At 42.4% G+C, this 19,926-nt stretch overlaps 1 protein-coding gene across 1 annotated transcript in view; it reads right to left on the minus strand.

Moving 5' to 3' along the window:
- Window positions 1-19,338, minus strand: part of LOC139760926 (uncharacterized) — a 34,197-nt gene extending 14,859 nt beyond the window's left edge. Inside the window, exons 1-4 of the mRNA XM_071684704.1 lie at window positions 19,141-19,338; window positions 11,913-12,089; window positions 11,326-11,436; window positions 5,244-5,435 (exon numbers count right to left, since the gene is read on the minus strand). Coding sequence (XP_071540805.1) covers window positions 5,244-5,435; window positions 11,326-11,436; window positions 11,913-12,089; window positions 19,141-19,155 — 495 coding nt within the window. The 5' untranslated portion in view covers window positions 19,156-19,338. The remainder of the gene's footprint in view (window positions 1-5,243; window positions 5,436-11,325; window positions 11,437-11,912; window positions 12,090-19,140) is intronic.
- Between the last annotated feature and the right edge of the window lie 588 nt (window positions 19,339-19,926).

The raw sequence follows: 19,926 nt of genomic DNA on the forward strand, positions 1-19,926 counted from the left end.
TTTTTCAGTATGTAATCAATAATTTTGCACCTAACCTTTTTTTTTCAGTATCTAATCAATAATTTTGCAACTAACCTTTTTTTTTCAGTATCTTATCAATAATTTTGCACCTAACCTTTTTTTTTCAGTATGTAATCAATAATTTTGCATATGGTTTACTTACAATCTTGCACAAACAAAAGTTTTAATCTAGAACCATATAGTACTGTTTTGTTGATATATTTGGGCACATTTAGAAAAAGAACCAGGCCAATTCAAAATCTCGAACCAAATATTTTTTTTTTTTAGGTGGTACTTTTGAAAATTTTTTCAACTGTGTAACTACAGCTAAATGCTTCATCCTCAAGTCTTCCTATTCATAACTGTCGTACCCTCAGCCAGTTCATGATCACCGCCCATACAGTCACGTCCCCACCGAACATTCTCAATATGAGCCAGACGACGCCGCCACCCACCTCCCCCTGGCGACCACAACAGACCCAAGCCTCTGCCTGATCCCAACTTCATCCTTATTATGAATTTTCATGAGCGTCCTCCTTTGTCCGCCCTCAGAAAATGGCGAACTTTGCCCGACTGAGAAAACAATAGAGAGAGCAGATAAAACGAGCATTAAGGAGGAAGGGCTGTGGGTGGCCTGTGTACTTACACCCCTCCCTCCACACCCATGACTACACCCACTCTTGCGCCCATGACACTGTGCCGTAGCCTCTCAACACCCGAGGCAGGGAAGTGTCGACCCTATATTCACACTCGATATCTAACTATCGAGGTTCATCTCCCCGCTACACCATGGCCTTTCACCCTCCGTCTCTCCCACTCCCTACCCGCCCGGACGCCCGCCCTACCAGGCACGCGACACAGAGCTTCGTCGGTAACTGCATCTGTAGGCTTTCATTTACATGCCACTGCTGATGCTACTCCATACGTAGATTTTTTTTTTTTTTTAACCAGTGTGCGCGCGTGTACACACCAGCACAAGCCAGTTGGCAACTTGTCGACCAGACCAGAGGGAAGGATGAACATCTAGGTTGGGTGTAGGCACACTACCACGCCCAAGATTCGAACTTTGGCAGCCCTGTGCAGACTTATGGTCAGTATCGCTAAGCAACGGAGGACGCACCGCTACATCCGGGTCCTTCACAAGTCTACGAACATACACGCAGCAACAGACAGTCCACACGTCCATTTTTACTTTCGATACTCTGGTTACAAACATGGCGTCCACAACCAGACCTTCACTGGCAATCTTCGTCATTGAACAAAACTCCTGGCCTGGTCCACACAGTGACTAACATGCCTCGCGCGCCGTTCAGTCTTGTTCCCAAAGCTGGTAGGACCTGCATCAGCCTGCCCAGCTAAGCATTCGACCCTCAAGAGGATTCTCACCAGCCTGTCCACACACACACACACACACACACACACACACACACATACCAACCCCAGTTTTATTGAACACTGTGTACACAAATTTCACACTCAAGAGGCACTACTCATGAAGGGCATCAACTCTGGTTACATTTAACTAAACGGTTTCCGCCGCTTCTACTCACTGGTGGTCCCGTTTTCTTCCCAACTAAAGATTAATTTCTACAAGGTCTCTGCAGTAAATTATACCCTATAGCTGGTCATGTGGTGCTTCCCTGTACTAGAGGAGGGAAGCAGTTTAGTGCCATGGATATGGTATTACACAGGACAGCTAAGCTACATTAATGTATGTGGAACATGAACTTTCAAGCGCCAAAAACGATCTACAATTACATCCGTTCTGTGTGGCGTTCTCTCTCCTCTACACAAAATGTATTCGAGCTTGCACAGGAAGTCCATCCTCAAGCAATGGGGTCCTGCATCTCTATCCCAGGCAAGGATTTTGAACATTTCGTGCACCAATACTGCTACTACATTCACGTTCATCACGTTAACCATAGCGTTACCGTCCGCTCATAGTTTACCCTACCGACCTCAACCTCTCGCTATCCTCTTAGATTCCATTACGTTCAGAAATAATAACCATATCTGATAGACTAAACCAAAACAGCAATGAAAGCCCTCACGTACTCTGAGCTCACATCCAAGATACCAATACCAGAGTAACGTAATATGAAAGTCAAACTCTGTGGTGGAGTAGCTAGACTGTCTCCCTCCCTGAGCACTGTCTGGTTCAGACGATGTAAAATGAAGTAATCATACATTTAGTTCCACAGACCTAAGCCATATGCATGCCACATCGGGCTTCTAAAGCATTTTAACAAATTCAATCTCGACTATGGTTCTATTTTTCATACAGTACGGGAAAAATTACAGCCTGGTTCAGCTATTGTTTTGGAGCAACGGAAAAAAGTTAAAATCGAACAATGGTACGAACATTTTGTCACCATGTGCTGGTTTACGGGAACCAGCGACGCCGCACCGCTGAACGTGCTTTTGCCTTCATGTAAACCCGTTACTTGCTCCTACAGCCAGCGCATCCATCAAACCGCTTTACTCGTCGTTAATCCGATACAGACTTTTTGAGGTTTTCCTTTTAAAGCGCGGAGGGTCGAGGAAACAGCTGCATCCCTGGACAAATGGGTTCGTCCGTAGGCCCCCAACCATCGAACACAAAGGTTTCACCCAGCGTGACGTGGGAGGCAATAAACTACCACCGTTAAAAACTGTCGCCTCAACAAAGCCACCGGTGTATTTAGATTATCTTGTCAGAAGTACACTAATCTTAATCCGAATTTGACGAACAAATCTCAGTACTTAGAATACTTTTGATGACGCACCACCACTACTTTTTGGGTGTTTGAACGCTATAAAGTTGTGAAAACTTTAAACCTATAAATAGTTCATCTTGAGTAAGCCTCTCTCTGCTCTTCGTCCCTTTCTTCCATGGGGTGTTAATCAGAGCCAACTAACCCTCTCATCCGGCTCGCGATGTCTGCGCACACCCCGGTAACATACCAGAAATACTAAAGCGTCTGTACATGTATTTAATTGACGTATATACTTTTGGATTCAACACTCCCAGGTCAGAGAGTCTTACAGGGGAAGTAAAATAAGATTACTCCAGGATTTGCATCACTATCTTGAAGCATTTGCGACGAAATGTGAATCACTTCAGAGAGAGAACTCAAGATGCATTCAACATTCAAGAGTCCTTCAGTTTTCAAGATCAAGAGAATGAAATTGTGTACTGTCAACATTAAATAACGTTCTCAATGAATTTTTGTACTTCCAGCCTCCAGCTCCATAAAAGCCTTATATTGATAAAGGGGGACTGTCCTGGGCATGCACTCCACCAATGTACAAATTTTGGCTATACAATACTGCAAAACAAATGAATCAAATAGCATGTTAAGAGGTTCTGGGATTTCACGAAACATCTGTATGGTTTCTAGAGCCCTCTGATCAAAGTAATGCAGAAACTACATACATCTTCAAAACAATACTTTCTCCCACGAATATGTAAATATTACGCTTCATTTTAAGTTCCATGCTGCCTGAGGGCGCGACAGAGTCGGTGGGTGGCAAGGACAAAAGCCAGGCTGCCAGACTCGCGCCACACAATATACCCGCTTGTCTTTTGTCTCATCTCCCATTAAACCCCAGCATCTCAAGTTGCTGTAATCAATAGCCTAGTACACGTGTCTTTCTCAGCTGGAAGACAATGGAGAAGTACGAACGCTATTAAATCTACGTACATGATTTTTGCCATTTCAACATTTTTTCCGCAGCTCGAAATATCGGAGATAATTTACGAAGCGGTAACTTAGTCTCAGGGCAAAGTTCTCTGCCTACAAAATATGTCACGTTTTTCATGCAAGTACTTTTCTTCCATCTTCATGCTATATCAATTCTCAATAGCAGTTCCATTAACCATGACCCTCGTACACCACGTTAAAAACAGCCTCACCTCATCCATGGAGATTGTAACCAGTACACTGCCACCAGAAATTGTGTTAAAACTTCCTAGTAGCGACTTTACCATAACTTCCATATTCTCAGTAACCATAATTAATTCTACCCTATTATAATGATTTACATCAATTATAATTACGAGAAAAACTAGAGAACTTCAACCACCACCATGAATCACACCTACGCCCCTCTCCTTTGGGAGCAACATGGTCCACAAATTACTTCCCCAGTCACTTAGTGTCTCTTGTTCCATATATCTGGCAAGTCCTACTCTACCTCATTACGCATATTTGTCCCTATCTATATTTCACATTAACTCTTTAAAGGAATATGCCACTGCGTTTATGCCGTATTTGGTTTACACGTTGTAAAACTGAAGATTATGTTCTTGGGATTATATTCTATAGTATGATGACCAAACTTTTTACAGTTGTAAAAGGTGTTACAATGGTAAGTATAGATAACAATCCGACGTTTTCGCTTTCCCTTGAAAGATCAAAATAAGTATTTGACTACTATCCGAGGTGTTCTCTTTTCCTTGAAGGATCGAAGGTTTATATATTACATCTGGTATGATCCATTCATTTGTCTAAAATGTCTATTTACTACAGTATTTCGCATTCTTGGGGAAACTTGTGTAATCTGTATTTTACATGTCTTCATCACCATACTTCACCATTGGTTCTCTAGAGTTCTAGAATTTTAAACAATCGCTTCAAATAGTCATGCTAATGCTAGAATCTCTGAACCACCTAGCACGCGTATGTCACGACATTACCGAATGCGTTCAAATATGCAGACACGATAGATCTCTCTACTTATGTATTGTCTGTCCTACTGACTTCTCTTCCCTCCCAGTGTCTATTTCTGGACAGTCATTGCTAGTAACTGGCTTTATCAAGTGACCAAACTATACCCTTTCTAGCGTTTTCGTTGGTCTAGTATTTTTTGCTGGTCTGAATTGACACCCCTACAAACCCAGGACAATGCAGAGGAGGCTACTCATTGGTTCTTTAATATGAAGTTTAGAAAAGCGCCACTTGCCTCCTCCTGGCAATTTACAGTTTAGCATTTATCCCAACCGAATTTTAAATCGGGCATTTTTTCAGTACAATTCTAGCGGAAAAATTCATTCAAATACATTGCTATATTTAGCCCCTCACGTAAATTGCCAATTTTTTTCTCTCTAATGCACTCACTGCTCTGGATCTGTTTAATGAACAGGTGTCAAAAAATTTGGGGTAGTTTAGAAACGCTATTTTCTACCACCACGCCACCATGTTCATTAAACACTTTGCAAACCAAACAAGCGTCCTTGCACTAAAGTGCCAATGTTACATTACCTTTTTCTTTGTGATGGAATACGACAGCAAGCCGGAGTAAGTGATGCTGGAGCTGGGGCAGACGGTAGGAGGGGTGCACACGCTGGAGGGCGGGCAGAGGCTAGGATCAGGTACGAGTTCTGGCGGCATCTCTTGCGCTCCGTAGCCTGGCCATGCCACCACCAGCACTGGAACACGCTCCCTCCCAGAGCTCTGATGGAAGAAAACTGGTTACCAAAAAAAACTACTTCTGGATCGAGGGAAACTTTGAAGTAACTACAGGGTCATGAACAATTTGTTTACTGATGAAGGATAAGCAAATCTTCTCCCAGACCTGTCCCTCAGGGAAAAAAAAAATAAGTTTATAGATTATCGAACGATAAGGGTGCTCGTTATTACAAGAATCCTGAATTACATTGTTAGTAGTGAAATCACGCATCAAAATAGTTTGTAAAAAACTTTTATTAAGCCGCATGGAGTTTCTTCCTAGTTACGAGGAGTTAAAAGTTACAAACTAAACTTTTTTAGGGAGCATAACTCGCCGTAAACCCAAACCACAGTTATAGGTCTCAAGCCAGTGGCTTTTTAGATACTGATAAATTGCTGCATCAAGTACGTGTGAATTAAACTACGATGACTTTACAAACATTTAGGTATACATCGTACAAAGTCAACTGTTAATATTAACACCATCGTTAAACAATGCCAAAGCCTTCGAGGAGAGACCCAGGAAGATTGCTTTTACGGGAAGCTGCTAATTAACCCAATTCCGTTTCCTTATCCATCCTCGAGCCAGTTCATATTTCAACGCCAGTCCCCAGGGGATCCATTGTTCATTCAACTCAACAGACGCACAAAACCAGGTTAGGAACGAACGTACAACCTCATGCTAATGTCAACATAAAGCATTCTTTCTTCGACGTATCTGTTGCTAACGACCGAACTTCTGGTGGAAGCAAATCAAGTGCAACTTTTTTTTTGTAGTTTTCTATTGACTACCTCATAGTACTACAAGACTTAAGTTTTATAAGTGTTGGCGCCAGATTAAATCGCCTTTTTCACTGGAAGATTCCACTTAGCATAGAAATTAGCTTCATAGCTATGTAGCATGAAATCAAAGTGTTTACAATGCAGACTCAGAATGGAACAATTAGTATACATCACACAGTATCAAAGGAGCAAAGTCGCAAATACCACTATCTTTAAAAGTTATTTGAAAGCAGTTCACAAAAACACCTTCTCGTTAAGTTACAGGTACAAAGATACCCATGTAAATCTAACTTTTTCTAGTAGTTGCAGAAGCACAAGGAAACATTTTCGTAGAGAATAAAAGTAAAACTAAACATTTCTAAAAAAAAAAGTCTGGTACCGAAAGTTTAAAAAGCCATGGAGTGTACAGCAACGTTCAGACCAGACAGATGGACAGCATGAAGACCAGATATTACTACTCTCGTCACTTCAGTGGACATGTATACGCAAAAGACCTTTCCACGCCAAAATATCCTAGTCCTTGTACCTCATTGACAAGCCATATACTTTTAGTATTTTGGCAAAATATTCGGTTATTTCTGTATCTGGTCGACTTGCATTCCGTCAAACAAATGTTGTACTCCAAACTACAAAACTGATGCAAAGTTGGCGTTCATTCACCTAAAACATAACTTTCTCCGTCCGGTCCCGGTTCTCATGAAGCAAACTATATACAACAACCCGAAAACACCATGAACAGTTAGAGGAAAAAAAATAATCTTTAACAGTTAGAGGAGGAAAAAAAATAATCTTTGGCAATGTAATGTATGGAAATTTCAAAGCAATCCAACACACACACACACAGCATTGGTACGACTTTTCAGCAAGCCTCAACCGATATGTAATCATCAGATTCGACACAGTCAACCTTAAATATATGATGGATGTAGAGTTACAACTGGTGTTCACAAAAGTCATTGCTCCAAAACCAAAGTGATAATTGCGTATATATATCATCCCTTGGAAAGGTGAAAGAATCGTACCTCTATTCCCTGCGTACTGTCGAAGGAGACTAAAATGGGCGGAAGCAGGAAGGCTGGAAATCCTCCCCATCTTGTATTTTCAATTTCTGGGGCTGGAAACTTTCCCCTTTTATCTTAATTTCTAAAAAATGGAACAAGAGTTGGAGCAGCCAAGCAAGGAGCGCTGCTGCTCCTCGAAAGCTCAATCTATTCCAGGCATTACCCAGCTGATGCAGGAAACCTCTGTCATTGAATATATACAAATATTTTAAATTGATAATTATGCCAGTGGAAGTATCCCATTGTTTATATTTACAAACAGTACTTTTCCCCATAGTAATTTACATTTTCCAAGGTATGAAATGATCCCTTCACTTTTATTTTACAACGTTCACCAGTTTACATCTTTACAGGGAACGAGTTATCCAAAATCAGCGGGACTCTATAATGAAAATGAGGCACAACTTATAACCTCTAGTTCTGGCCAGCAAAAGAAAAATCATTTTGGCAAAGAATGAATAAAGTGTATATCTAGTTAAGGGCGTACCCATACCAATTTCTTAAACGGAAAGCTGCCTACTTTAACGTTAACCCAAGCATACTATCTAAAATGGATGCGAAATGTTGAAAGCTATTCAGAGTAGCAGATTTAGGTAATCACCCAGTTGATAATACACTAGTTTTCCTTTGTGCTTTATACAGTACCATTAAAAAGACTCCCTGTTGATAGCCACCCAATCCGCTTTACCAGCACCTGGCAAGCCATCTGTAGTGATCCATACGTCACCATGAGCCAAGGACTTCTATCCTTGACACCGAAACAAGTCTTCATGCCCAAGATAACCAAACTCTCAACTCTATGGACAACCAACCACCACCGCCGGACCCCTCCCCTCAACCACATACTTAAACCCGCTAAAACCATGTTCCTGTCGTACGCCGTCCTCCGCTTAATCTCCGCTCCCTATACTTCTAACTCGAGGGTCTTTGCACTGAAAAGCTACATCTCAGTTAACCCCTTGCCATCAGTCTTGGTCGTGACCCCTCTACTGCCCCCCTCCCACCAGCCCTCCTCTACTCCATCTTCCTGGGCAAGAGCTGGAGAGACGCCAGAGGCCCGGGCTGCGCGCCGTGCTCGCATTATCCATCAGTGTCGCCCCTCAGGAAGCTTATCTCTACGCCCCCTGACGAGCTGCTCTGATACCGCCGCTCGCTGTGCTGCCCTACATTCAGGAAGGGGGATAGGGTGGGAAGAAAACCCACTCTCGCCTTCTGGTAAGCCTTACTTCACAACTTTTCGCTATAAATTTCAATCTGTAAACTTGAGAGATCTGGCACTAATGATACCAGTCAGCTCGTAATGAGGCTTCGATTCTTCCAATATCTTTTTATCTAAACTAAACTTCCAGTTTTCCTTATGATGCAAAAGTATCTTTTTAAGGGAGACAAAAGTCTAACGCTCATGTACCTAACTACCACAAACATTCATTCACAACAGTTACCAGTGAACAATAAAGTTACTGCATCGAAGTCATTAGCACTGCTTTTGGAGCCAACTCTAGGATTGCTGCTACTCTGAACTAATGGTAAGAAGACTTTACCGTACCTTTGTCAAGGGGACCGACCAACAGCCTGGAATTGGCTACAATTAACAGAGTTAGTGCGAGACTAGCCACGTCTCGCGGGAGGAGGGTAGAGACAAATGAAGAGAGTGGAGAGAGGTGGTGGGGCGGCGAGGGTTGCAAGGGCATGTGGCTTGACGTCGTCCAGTGTAGCGGGTGATCAGATCAAGTGTCTTTAGACGTTTGTAGGTGGACGAGGACACTAAGGAACCCCCTTAAGATCTTTACAACAGACTAACCAGGTCCTCTCGAAGAGGCAATGTGCAGCTGGCGTAGGTGACATCAATGGCAGAGAGGTTACTTTTAGGGGCAGGTTGTGGGAGGTTAAAGTGGACGAGACTACTAAACAGCTGTTTAGTGTTGCATCCTCGAGGAGAGGAGCGCTGATGATGTAGGAAGGAGTTACGACACCATCTGGTATGGGCCATGCTAGAGTATGGAGAGGGCTTCCGTCAAGGACGGGTGGTTGTGGCGCCCTGCCGCATTCGAAGGGACGAAGGTGCCAACAAAAGCAGCTGGTCGGGGGGCTCGCGTCCGAGGGGAGGTGTGCCGACAACTGCAGCTGGACCTGCGCCAGGAATACTAATGCGGCCACCCGCGACAACCCCGCCTGGACCATCCCCAACTAACTTTACAACCCAGACTCGCCATTACCACTGCCAACCTCAGGGGAGGCACTAGGGTCTTACCCTTTCCCTCCTCTCAAGTCTCCAGCCCAAGTGAAAGATGCCGTCGATTTACTGCGAAGACCCTGGCTGCTACACATCCTAAAATGATAAATCAAAGTTGGCAGGTCACACCAGGGCGAAGTACCTGACCATATTAAAGCCCCCGGGACAGACTCGGAACTTTAGGGAAATTTAGTTACCAGGTTCCGTAGCATCAGGCTGCTGGGCAACGCTTACTTGTCGACAGGATCATGTTTTCGTGTGGTGTCAAGTGGTTTACTTCCCCTCAACGATAGTAGAGCGTGCCGACAACAGATCTCTGTTCCAACAGAGGCTGTGATAACGGAGATAAAAGTGTGGTACGTAGAAATAGTTCTACTACAGAAATACTTTTATCGTATGCAATTAACGAGACTCAATGTCAGTCATGGACTTGAAGCTAACTTATGGTGAAGCTTTCAACTACCTAATTTGTCAAATCACTACATGTTAATCCCGTTGAGGAAAAAAAACTTCACATTCGAAGTGGAACTTTGTCGAAGATTTTGTATCCCGTATAAAGTCTAACATCAATTGAGGACATTCTTCCTGTGTTCATATGCATCTTCCAATGGTCAACGTCTTAAAAGTACCTAGTCAGCAGCGGAATCATGACAAATTCCCATTAGAAAAATTTAGCAACTATATACCACAGGTACTGCGGGGAGCTGATCTATGTCAAAAGTCGCCTTCTCTCAGCGACACTATGCTCTGTGGACTGGTTGAATTTCCAGAAAAGGCGAAATTCTGAAGCCAATAATACTCCAGGGTGTACCATTTCCAAAGACACCAGTGGAACGAAAAGAAGCTACAGTAACTGGTACAATAAGTTGACAGAACTAAAACGACAAACGTGATACAAGATAAGAGTTCTGCTCTCACTAGCAATTACCGTCTTTACGAAGGTTCTATAAAAACCAAATAATTCCAAAGTGTTAAAATCTTCCAAGTTTCTATTTTCTAAAATTCTAAATATTGTTGCTTACCTAAAACACCAAAGCCAGTAGTATATTACAACCTAACGTGTTTCTGTTGTCCGCACAAACTCTTAATACCCTTAACGAATTTGGGAGACAAGCCTCAGTAGAGCTACACCGTTTTCTCTATCCAGTGTCGTCTTTGAACTCCTACCGTTCTCGAAATCACCATCACTGTATACAATAACACTGACCAGTTCCAATACTACTGTGGAATCCAAAACCCCAATTACCAAAGAACAGAGAAAAAGTTCAAAAACTTTATGCAAAAGTTCAGCTTCATATTAGAAGTTAATGAAATTCAAAAGTCATTTTGCAAGCCAGTACGCAAGTTATCTACAATTAAATGAAATTTCAATATCGGATACACCACACAAATGCCAGGTATAGACTTATCACAATATATCTGAAGACGTACAATACTGGTTCCGGTCATTTCTCCTGAGTATTTGAGTGTTTCACGACGCGAGTAACGAAGATCTCGTCTCGTTCACGAGGCCAAAGACCCGCCAAGAAAATTCACTGCTCCCTGGGTTCACAACTTGCATTAATGATCATCTCCCTCGAGAACCTTAACCTAATTAGCCTTACTGGCTGATCATCTCCCTCAAGTCCTCAACCTGAGTAACCTTATTGATTGATTAATTATCTCCCTAAGGATACTGAACCTGTGTTATCTTTCTCTCCCCTGAGGTCCTCAATTCGAGTTACTATACCGAATGGCAATCTCCCTCGAGGTCCACCACCTGGGTAACCATATCAAAACTCCCTTGAGGTCCCAGACCTGGGTAACCTTATTAGCTCACCTCGTCCATGTAGAACCAGTTGGTGGAGGTCGGTGTGAAGGATGTGGGCAGTTTGGTCTGGTTACTGCAGCACACAGTCCCAGCGCTGTCCGAGGTCGCACCACATAGGTACTGTCGAATTATATGCAAGAGGCGTTAAACAATTATCTAATGGTGTGCATGCAAGACAACAGTCATGAGGCTTAGCAGGGGAAAAGAAATTTCATCCAAATGAGACTTGGCACGTAGAGAGCGTGAAGAGTTTTATATTCCCGAGTGTGGATATGGCAATGGATGAAACTAGGGAAGCTAAAGTCTGGAAACAAGGTAGATGACGGGAAGTCATGGGTGATATGATGGATAGGTTTGTGGAAATTGCAGTCTCAAGGATGTTGCGAGAATGTAGTGGGCCGTAATGACATAACTTTTGAATATGTAATCATTCGAGACAATATGCATTGCGAGGAGGGTCGACAGTGTTAAGGGATGACAGCTGCACGAGGTTTGGTGGCAGGGAGCGAGCGAGCTATGAAGGATGTGCAGAGAGGGTTTGGACAGAATGAGAAGCAAACTACAGTCTTAGAAACATTGAGTTTGTTCCGAGTTACCTTCACGGGTTTCTGTTCGTCATCCGTGGCACTGTACTTGTAGACGACCTGCTTCACGTCACAGTACTCACTAGGGACACACCACGACTCCGTAGGACACGCATACTGGGGTTCTCTGGGGAGCGCCAACGTCCCTCCGGGCACGCAGGTCCACAACCCAATCACTAACAGCAAAACCTGAAAAGTATTATGACAACAGTTAAACTCCCAAACACAATGTAAACTTGTATATTCATCAAACCCTGGTGAAGCATCAGGTAATCACAAAATCCTTGAAATTATTCCTTTTTATATTTTTAATTTCATGAAATATATACATGCCTCTAGAATTTTTACATTTTTAAATTCATGAAATATATACATGCCTCTAGAATTTTCAAACTATTCAAAACTGCTGTTGATTTAGGAATAACGGCACTATATTACGACAAATCTGGACGAACCTTTGACCAAAGCAGTTACTGTAGCTTGAACTTAATGTTTACAGTTTCTCAAGATTATCCTAGTAAACAAAAACAAAAAAAAAAATCACCCACAGACGAGAAATTAAACTCCAGTAGCTTTGCCGCACTAACTACACCATGTTATTAACCATCTTCACCTCACTAGAGGCTTTGAAAATAAACCCCCAGCAGTTTTGGTATACACCGAATCACGCCACGGCACAGCTAACTAGTACACAACATGAGCTTAATGAAAGTAACAATACCTGCATCGAAAAACCACGCTAGGTGCACTAACAGAGCCTCGCGTCACTTACGTCGGGGGACGAGTACAGGTTCAGTCTCTCCTCCTGGAGGGTGTTACCTATGAAACTGGTCCTATTGTAACTCCTTCCCTGTACGTTCCTCTTATCTAGTGCGCGGACGTCTTTTTTTTTTTCCAGGATCCATAGACAACAGAGGGTCAAGATCGCTGGGACCCGGATCCTCATCTACCCGCCAGTTATGTCTTACATCACAGCTGGAAGGAAAACAGCCGACTGTCCAAGACATCTAACAGATGCACGCTACAGGGTATGCCGCTGTTAGATCTGGTTGCTGCTTCGTTTACACAGTAATAAGTGCCCATCTCAAGCCCTGATGGCAAGCATATACTTAATGTAATTTACGTAAAGTTATGCAGAATTACGAATAAAACCATCTCCAATGCAGAGAAACGTCCCTGAAAGCTGTAAAAACAACGAAGCTGCCAGAAAATTTTTAAAAATATCGTTAAACTTGATCTTTTACTCAAGGGAAACAAAGAACACCAGTTAATACTGCAGCTGCCAAGCATAGTTGCTACACGACACTATACCCGCTTTGCTCGGCTGTTACGCACGAGATCCCATGTGCTCTGCCTTGCTCCATGTTACAGCTACTGGCCACAGAACTACGGCGACTTATCAGAAATCAACAGAGATCAATGTTGACGGAAGGACAACAGGAAATACCACCTTTGCCTCACAGCAAGTACATATGTATGCCAAACAGCAACCCTCAATCCAAAATCCACACACAAAAAGCATTTACAAATCTTGAAGACTTCGGGCATTCAGAATTCCTGAGGTTCACCCTTAAAGCAAATCCAGAATTATAAATTCTCTCAGACTCACTCCGCCGCCTCGCACACCAGAAAGCCTAATTTTACATTAAAGTAACATACCGAGCTCGACGTTACGACCCTTGGGTATGGCGGCGTGACGGACTTTGGCCCTTTAAGGGTCATCTCAAGTCCAGGTCATCCCATCCACGGGTAGTCCCGTCGTGCTCAAAAGAGTTAAGCAAATCTTATAATAACGGGGCCATAAACCGTAAGCTAATGGTACACTGACAGCGCTATAATTACTGGCCCAGCTACTGCCGCCACTCTTAACGAAGAATTATATATCTAAATATTTTGAGTAAAAAAATAGTTTATTCTCATTCACGGAGGTTGGCGAACACGTGATAAAAAAAAGGAAACCTCTTATTAAAGAAAACTTGACAGTAGGGAGGAGCTACGATCTAACCTTTTTCAAGATACTTATGTGAAGAACAAGGCATTTTGTAGAACAGTTCTGCAGCTGTCTCATATATTGTATATATATACACCCCTGAACTACCCGGCTGAATCTAAAGTATTCTGTGTATGCTGAGAAACCTAAAGACGTTACAATACTAGGATAATTCAGTGTTGAAATTCAGCAGTTAAATCCACACGCAAAAGTCAACCAAGGAATGTACAGCGCTACCAATTAAGACCAGTAGGAACAACCAGCCTTTGGAACCTGAGCTTACGACATTAATAGAAGCTTAAGGTATGAAAAGACATGTCTGACTGTTCATATGGGTTTGCAAGGGAAGGCAAGGATGTCTAATGTTTAAGAGGTGTACGATTGCACATCGAGCCGATTATATATATATATATATATATATATATATATATATATACATATATATATATATATATATATATATATATATATATATATAAACCTGCAAAATTCAAGAGAATGTTTACAGTTGCGCATAACGGCAGAAGTAAGCTTTGGTTCGATTCTCGCTTGTCAATTTCTTATCCTTAACCTCTCTAGTAACACTATACATAGTCAAAGATAGAGCATCCCTACTCGGAATTCAAATATTTTTGAGAAAGCAAAACAGAGGATACTTGTGAGAAATAATGGTTTACTGCAGACAATAAGAGTACCGGAAGAAAATGTATGGTGAAAGGATACCTGTTACGAGTAGTGAAGAGATGACAATTTTCAACAACCCCCATATAACAAAAATATACAACAGCTGGGTTGCGAGGAGATAAGAGTTTGGGGGCAAAAGAACGCACAAGAGCTTCAACCTAACGAGGAGGAATCTCTGCAAAACATTAGGCTAGTTTTTGACTAGGTTACGGGGTAATTGCTTAAGAAATATAACTGCTGATGCAAGAGACTCGCGTACTCCTTGTGTTGAACAAGTATCTGGAAGAGAATGGAGGCTAGAGTGTCATGTATTAAAATTGAAACGGCAGAGGGTGGAGGGCATGATGAGAGGCAATGCTGCCTACTGAAAGCATCTGATAACAGACACCATGCCTAATGAGCAGTTTCAACGCCACACACAACCAAGAATGACGAAGAGATAAATAGAGAAGTTCTATTAGATGGGAAAAAGACCAAAATTTGCAACAGTTGTGATAGCCGAATGAACAGAAAAACTACAGTAAACCACTAAGAATAATGTTCTATGGTATGCATGGGAGACTTGTGAACGCTGTTGAGAGGTTTTTACACATTTCAAGAGTAAACTCTGGGTAGTGGTTGGTAAAAGTGTGCATCAAGGGTTATGTAGTGTCAATATTATTCTTCCAAGTTTTTTTTCTTATGGATGTAGGAAAACGAGATGTACCATGTAGTGTGGAAGTGGTAACTGTTGCACCAGTGGAACATCTGGAAATGGCCTCAAATACTGATAGCGTTAGGTTATAAGCGACAATATTGGAAGTCCCCTCGATGTGAGAGAGAAATGAGATTTTCTAACAACCGGTCGTCCATGCAATCACCGAATGGATAATTAGCCGTAAAATATAGAGGTATTTGAGGGTGATTTAACCGAACGGCAGTGGGTAAATCAATGTAATGCAAGGGACAACTATCGTTTCTGAAGACATACTGATTATAAGGACGCTAATAACGCTCCAAGCATACATTTTACAACCAATACTGGAAGGTAACCCTCGTGCGAATAGAAATGTACGAAGAGAATATAAATAGTTTACAAAGCGGGTGACAAAAGTTAACGATCAATATGGAATTGGCTAAATTTGCAGACATCTCTCACCACAAGAGCCCTCGCGAATATGATCCAAAGTTGGTACAAGATAGATTCCCTCCAGTAGGTTACTTCTGAGCTCCTTGTACCAACGTCTTCACTAGCAGAGCAGTAAATATAGATAACGAAATGCAGTATCTCCAGGTAAAGCCCCAACCCACCACCGTTGGTGGTTAAGTGTGCCTGTGATGGTCCGACTCCGCAGCCTCGCTTCCTCCTCTACCCTAACCATCCTCCACGGGCTACGGTATCCGGTCAGTCAGTCGGTCGGTCTGTCCCTACTCATCACGACCGGCCACCGCCCGCCTTAATTACTAGGAGAGGTAATTAAACAATCCCACCGCCACAGTTGATGCTGCTGCCGTACACCGTGGCTGACGTGCCAGGGGATGACCATGTTATGGGGCCCGACCTGGCCACCCACTCCGCATCTTACCTCGCGTATACTTCCCCTAATTCTAGGGCACGGGAGGTAGTGAAAAGTCACAGCCTAGTGTTTATGGCCCAACTTAAAACTGTAAATCAAGGATGGACACTCCCAAAAATAAAGTGGCAACAGTACCGTAAAGGTTTAGATGCACATTAAACACTTCAGTAGGTTAGACTGCGCAAAATTGTATTTTGTTCATAACCTACGCAGATTTAGCCATTTCTTTTAGTTAAAAATCACTTACATGTGATCGATGAACACTTTCATTTATCACTTCGTGAATAAGCGGTTAGTCGTACCCTAATATCAGTAACAACTGAAGTTTTATGCTCCACAGCCATCAACCACAAGTGTTCTTGCGTGCAACAAATAGCATCTTAATGAAGACTAAAACAGAAGCGACAATCTTGGTATGCTATTGACAAGTTCGGCAGCGTTGCGTAAATACCCTAAGTGCTACATTTTAAGAAAACCCATATAGCGGTGCTTGTGTTCTACCATTCCAGTAGTGGTCTTCTAGTTGAACATGAACACAAAACACATCCAGCGTGTTAAGATAAATAATTCTATGATCATTTCATATTTATGGCGAGTGATGAAACTTATTTGCATGTTCAAATGTAAAAAAGCTAAGACCAAACCCTTATCTAAAATGGCTCTTGTGGATATTTCTTCAGCTTTTTCTAGGAATTTACCGAGTAGCCTAAACTCGTCCTGCTATAAAACTACTAAAATAGAAAAAAATTCATACAGTTACTGTCAGGATTCTGATTACTAATGTTTGCTGTGATAACCGTTCACAGAATTACGACCACTAAAAGTATCCTTGTGACGCCTACTTTTCGCGCTAAGGAAATTCCTTTCAAAACATCCGTGCTACCTTCAAATTCAACTCTTTTCTACAGGTTAACACTGACCCAGAATCCTTATCGGTAAACAAGGCGTTAATTCGAAAAGTTAACTTTATACCCGAGATCTAGCAAGGGCCCCTCCCTTGGAGAATGCACGCACACTACTTAATGGGCAATACCCGAAGAGTAAAACATTGTTAGACCTAACTTCAACCATCAGCACTTTCTTTCCAAAGTCATACGATTATCAATGACATCTAATGGCTCGTTATTTTGCTGCAGATTAATAAAAATATAACTTGTATAAACATACCCCGAGAACACGATTTAAACGAAGTATCTAGTTAAAAAGATCAGCTGCGTCGTTCGGGCTCTCACCGAACCACGAGCCATGTTCCCACCCCTATCCCACTAATTTCCGGTCTAATCACCAAGCTATCTTCCAATTAAAATCTTTTCCGGCGGGTGAACCAAGGCCTCAATCTCCACATTAATGATCTTGACGTTCCTTCGCCGGCCCCCTCGATCACCCCTTCACCCTAGCAAGCCGGCTATTAATCTTGAGGTTACATAATAACTCCGCCCTCCCACACACACACAGCAACAAACTTCGCTGAAGGGAATACAGTGACATTAAAGTAGTACGTTCTACGTGGCGTAATGGATAGATCTTATACAGTACGTGTCGAGATACTAAACACTGCACCAGTAACAGCTTTGTAACGAACTTTGGTACGACAGTACACCCGGGGTACATGATTTGGTACAATTTCAGTTTCGCCCCGCATCGAAACTAGATTTGGGAGTCGAACCCTTAAATTCTCGGTGGTTCCTAAGCTACGTTGTGGGTGGCATACTTGCACAGCATGATTGAAGAATTTGAATAACGTCATTAAAATGGTTATGTCCAAGGAAAACGGGGTTGAAATACTGGTGGACAGTACACTAACATTCATAAACCTGACCTACTAACCGAAACGGTAAAAAACATGTAAACAAATCTTTGTCCTGATGATCGCCCGGCTGCGTCTATACATCCAACACCACAATGGTGGTGAATTTTCTTGAACGCGACTTATGAATCGATTAGAGTACCGAAAAGTATTTAATTGCTTGCCGGGAGCAAAAAATATTTCCTAAAGTTCTGATTTTCATTTCATAAGTATCACCTCTTGACATATTCCGAATAAATATTACTATAATTCAGGGTAACAACGACCCAAATCGTGTTCCACAACTATCAACGAATTATTGCTATATAATAAGCCATCTGAATAGCACTTCGATACAACTATGACCATGGTGTACGTACTACAGGCACGACTATTCACATTCCATTCCATTCACACATGGCATCGATTATACAAAATACTACAAAGACCATCGTTAAAAAAAACAAACGCCACTTCCTGTACGGAAGGTAGTGACCCAACAGTTGGAGTGCCTTCCCTCAACTTACGGTCGCCGGCTGGGTCCAAATTTTGCTGGCTGACGCGTCAACCCCCTAACGGTCTTCCCCAACTATCCTACCCCTACTAAGCCCACACAGTCAATGCAAAAGAATTTCTTTAATGAAAGGACAACTATATACCAACGTCTAGTCAATAAGGCGAATCAAATACTTTGAAAAACTAAAGGTTTATGGTAATAAACGATTTAATGCCACGCATTAAGTATAACGGAAATCATACACCGATTTTTCTGCATTATTTTCGCAAGACTTTATGATAGCTAGCAAAAATAGTTTCCCGGCCTAAGGATCGGATATCCTACATTACATTCCTTCCAATCACTTACGTCGTTTAGAAATACCAAGAAGCGAGTGCCTCACGAAACTGCACACGCTGGAATCGGACATCAAGCCGGTAACTTCCACCATTAGAAACAGTTACCGACATACCCAACTTCGAGTCCTGATCGAGTTAGTATTTCTAAAAAGAGTCATCTTAACCAGAAGCCAATCAGTACAACTGTCAAGTAGGATGACACTTAAGGCTTCGATCTGTCATTATGGACCCACACGAGTCATTAAATAATCCACCTGCTTCGAAAAACAACTCGATAGACCACCTCATGACCCCGAAGTACACCTATGGAGATCTTGAAGTACTGCCATGAGAAAAAAAGAAAAAAAAACACCCTCTCAAAAGCCTTACTATGTCCTTGACCATCGTTGCAGCAGAAGCACGACGCCCTCCGCCTGGTCTTGTAGCCAACACCAACTTCTTCCACTAGGTGAGGAGACGCTACCCTCGCCGGCTGACAAATTCAATTAGACAAGGGACATAAGCGTCAGCCCAGCGGAGACTGACGGCCACCTGACGACTGCCTGCCTGGCTCGCCCGCCACCCTTCCCTGGCCTCGGTACCGCCCGCCCCCACAACACACACACACACCGGTCGCTCGTTACACCAAGGTATTCGGTAGTTTCACGGCTGCGGTGTCCGTAAGGGTTACTTCCCCCCTATATTGTGGCGTGGTCATGGGCCTATTGCGTCGCCAGCTGCTGCTCTTTGTTTAGCACCCTACTCATCATAGATGTAGTTTATTAAGGACGTAAGGTAAGATTGACTTCCGTCACTCATATAAAAAAATATAATGTTGAGAAACAGTTTAATCTTTTTATATAATCATAAAGGCAATAAATCTACTAATCATACCACGGTATAATGTGTACATGAAATTGCCCATTCTATAAGACCCGTCCGTCAAACGTAATTATCCCATCGTAGAACGCAGCACATCGAAGGAAAGTAAATAAATACTTGATACTTGATCGTACCTATGATATCAAAGGAAGACTTATGAAACGTTATGAAAGTATTAGAAAATTTAAAAGTCTCACTTCGTATCACAAAGAGAAGGAACCGTTGCTGATGACAGGCAAATTTAGATTAATCTATTTCTTAATCTAAACTTAATCGATAATCACCGCTACGTCT

The sequence above is a fragment of the Panulirus ornatus genome, chromosome 38, assembly GCF_036320965.1.
Source record: "Panulirus ornatus isolate Po-2019 chromosome 38, ASM3632096v1, whole genome shotgun sequence".
Classification (NCBI taxonomy): domain Eukaryota; kingdom Metazoa; phylum Arthropoda; class Malacostraca; order Decapoda; family Palinuridae; genus Panulirus; species Panulirus ornatus.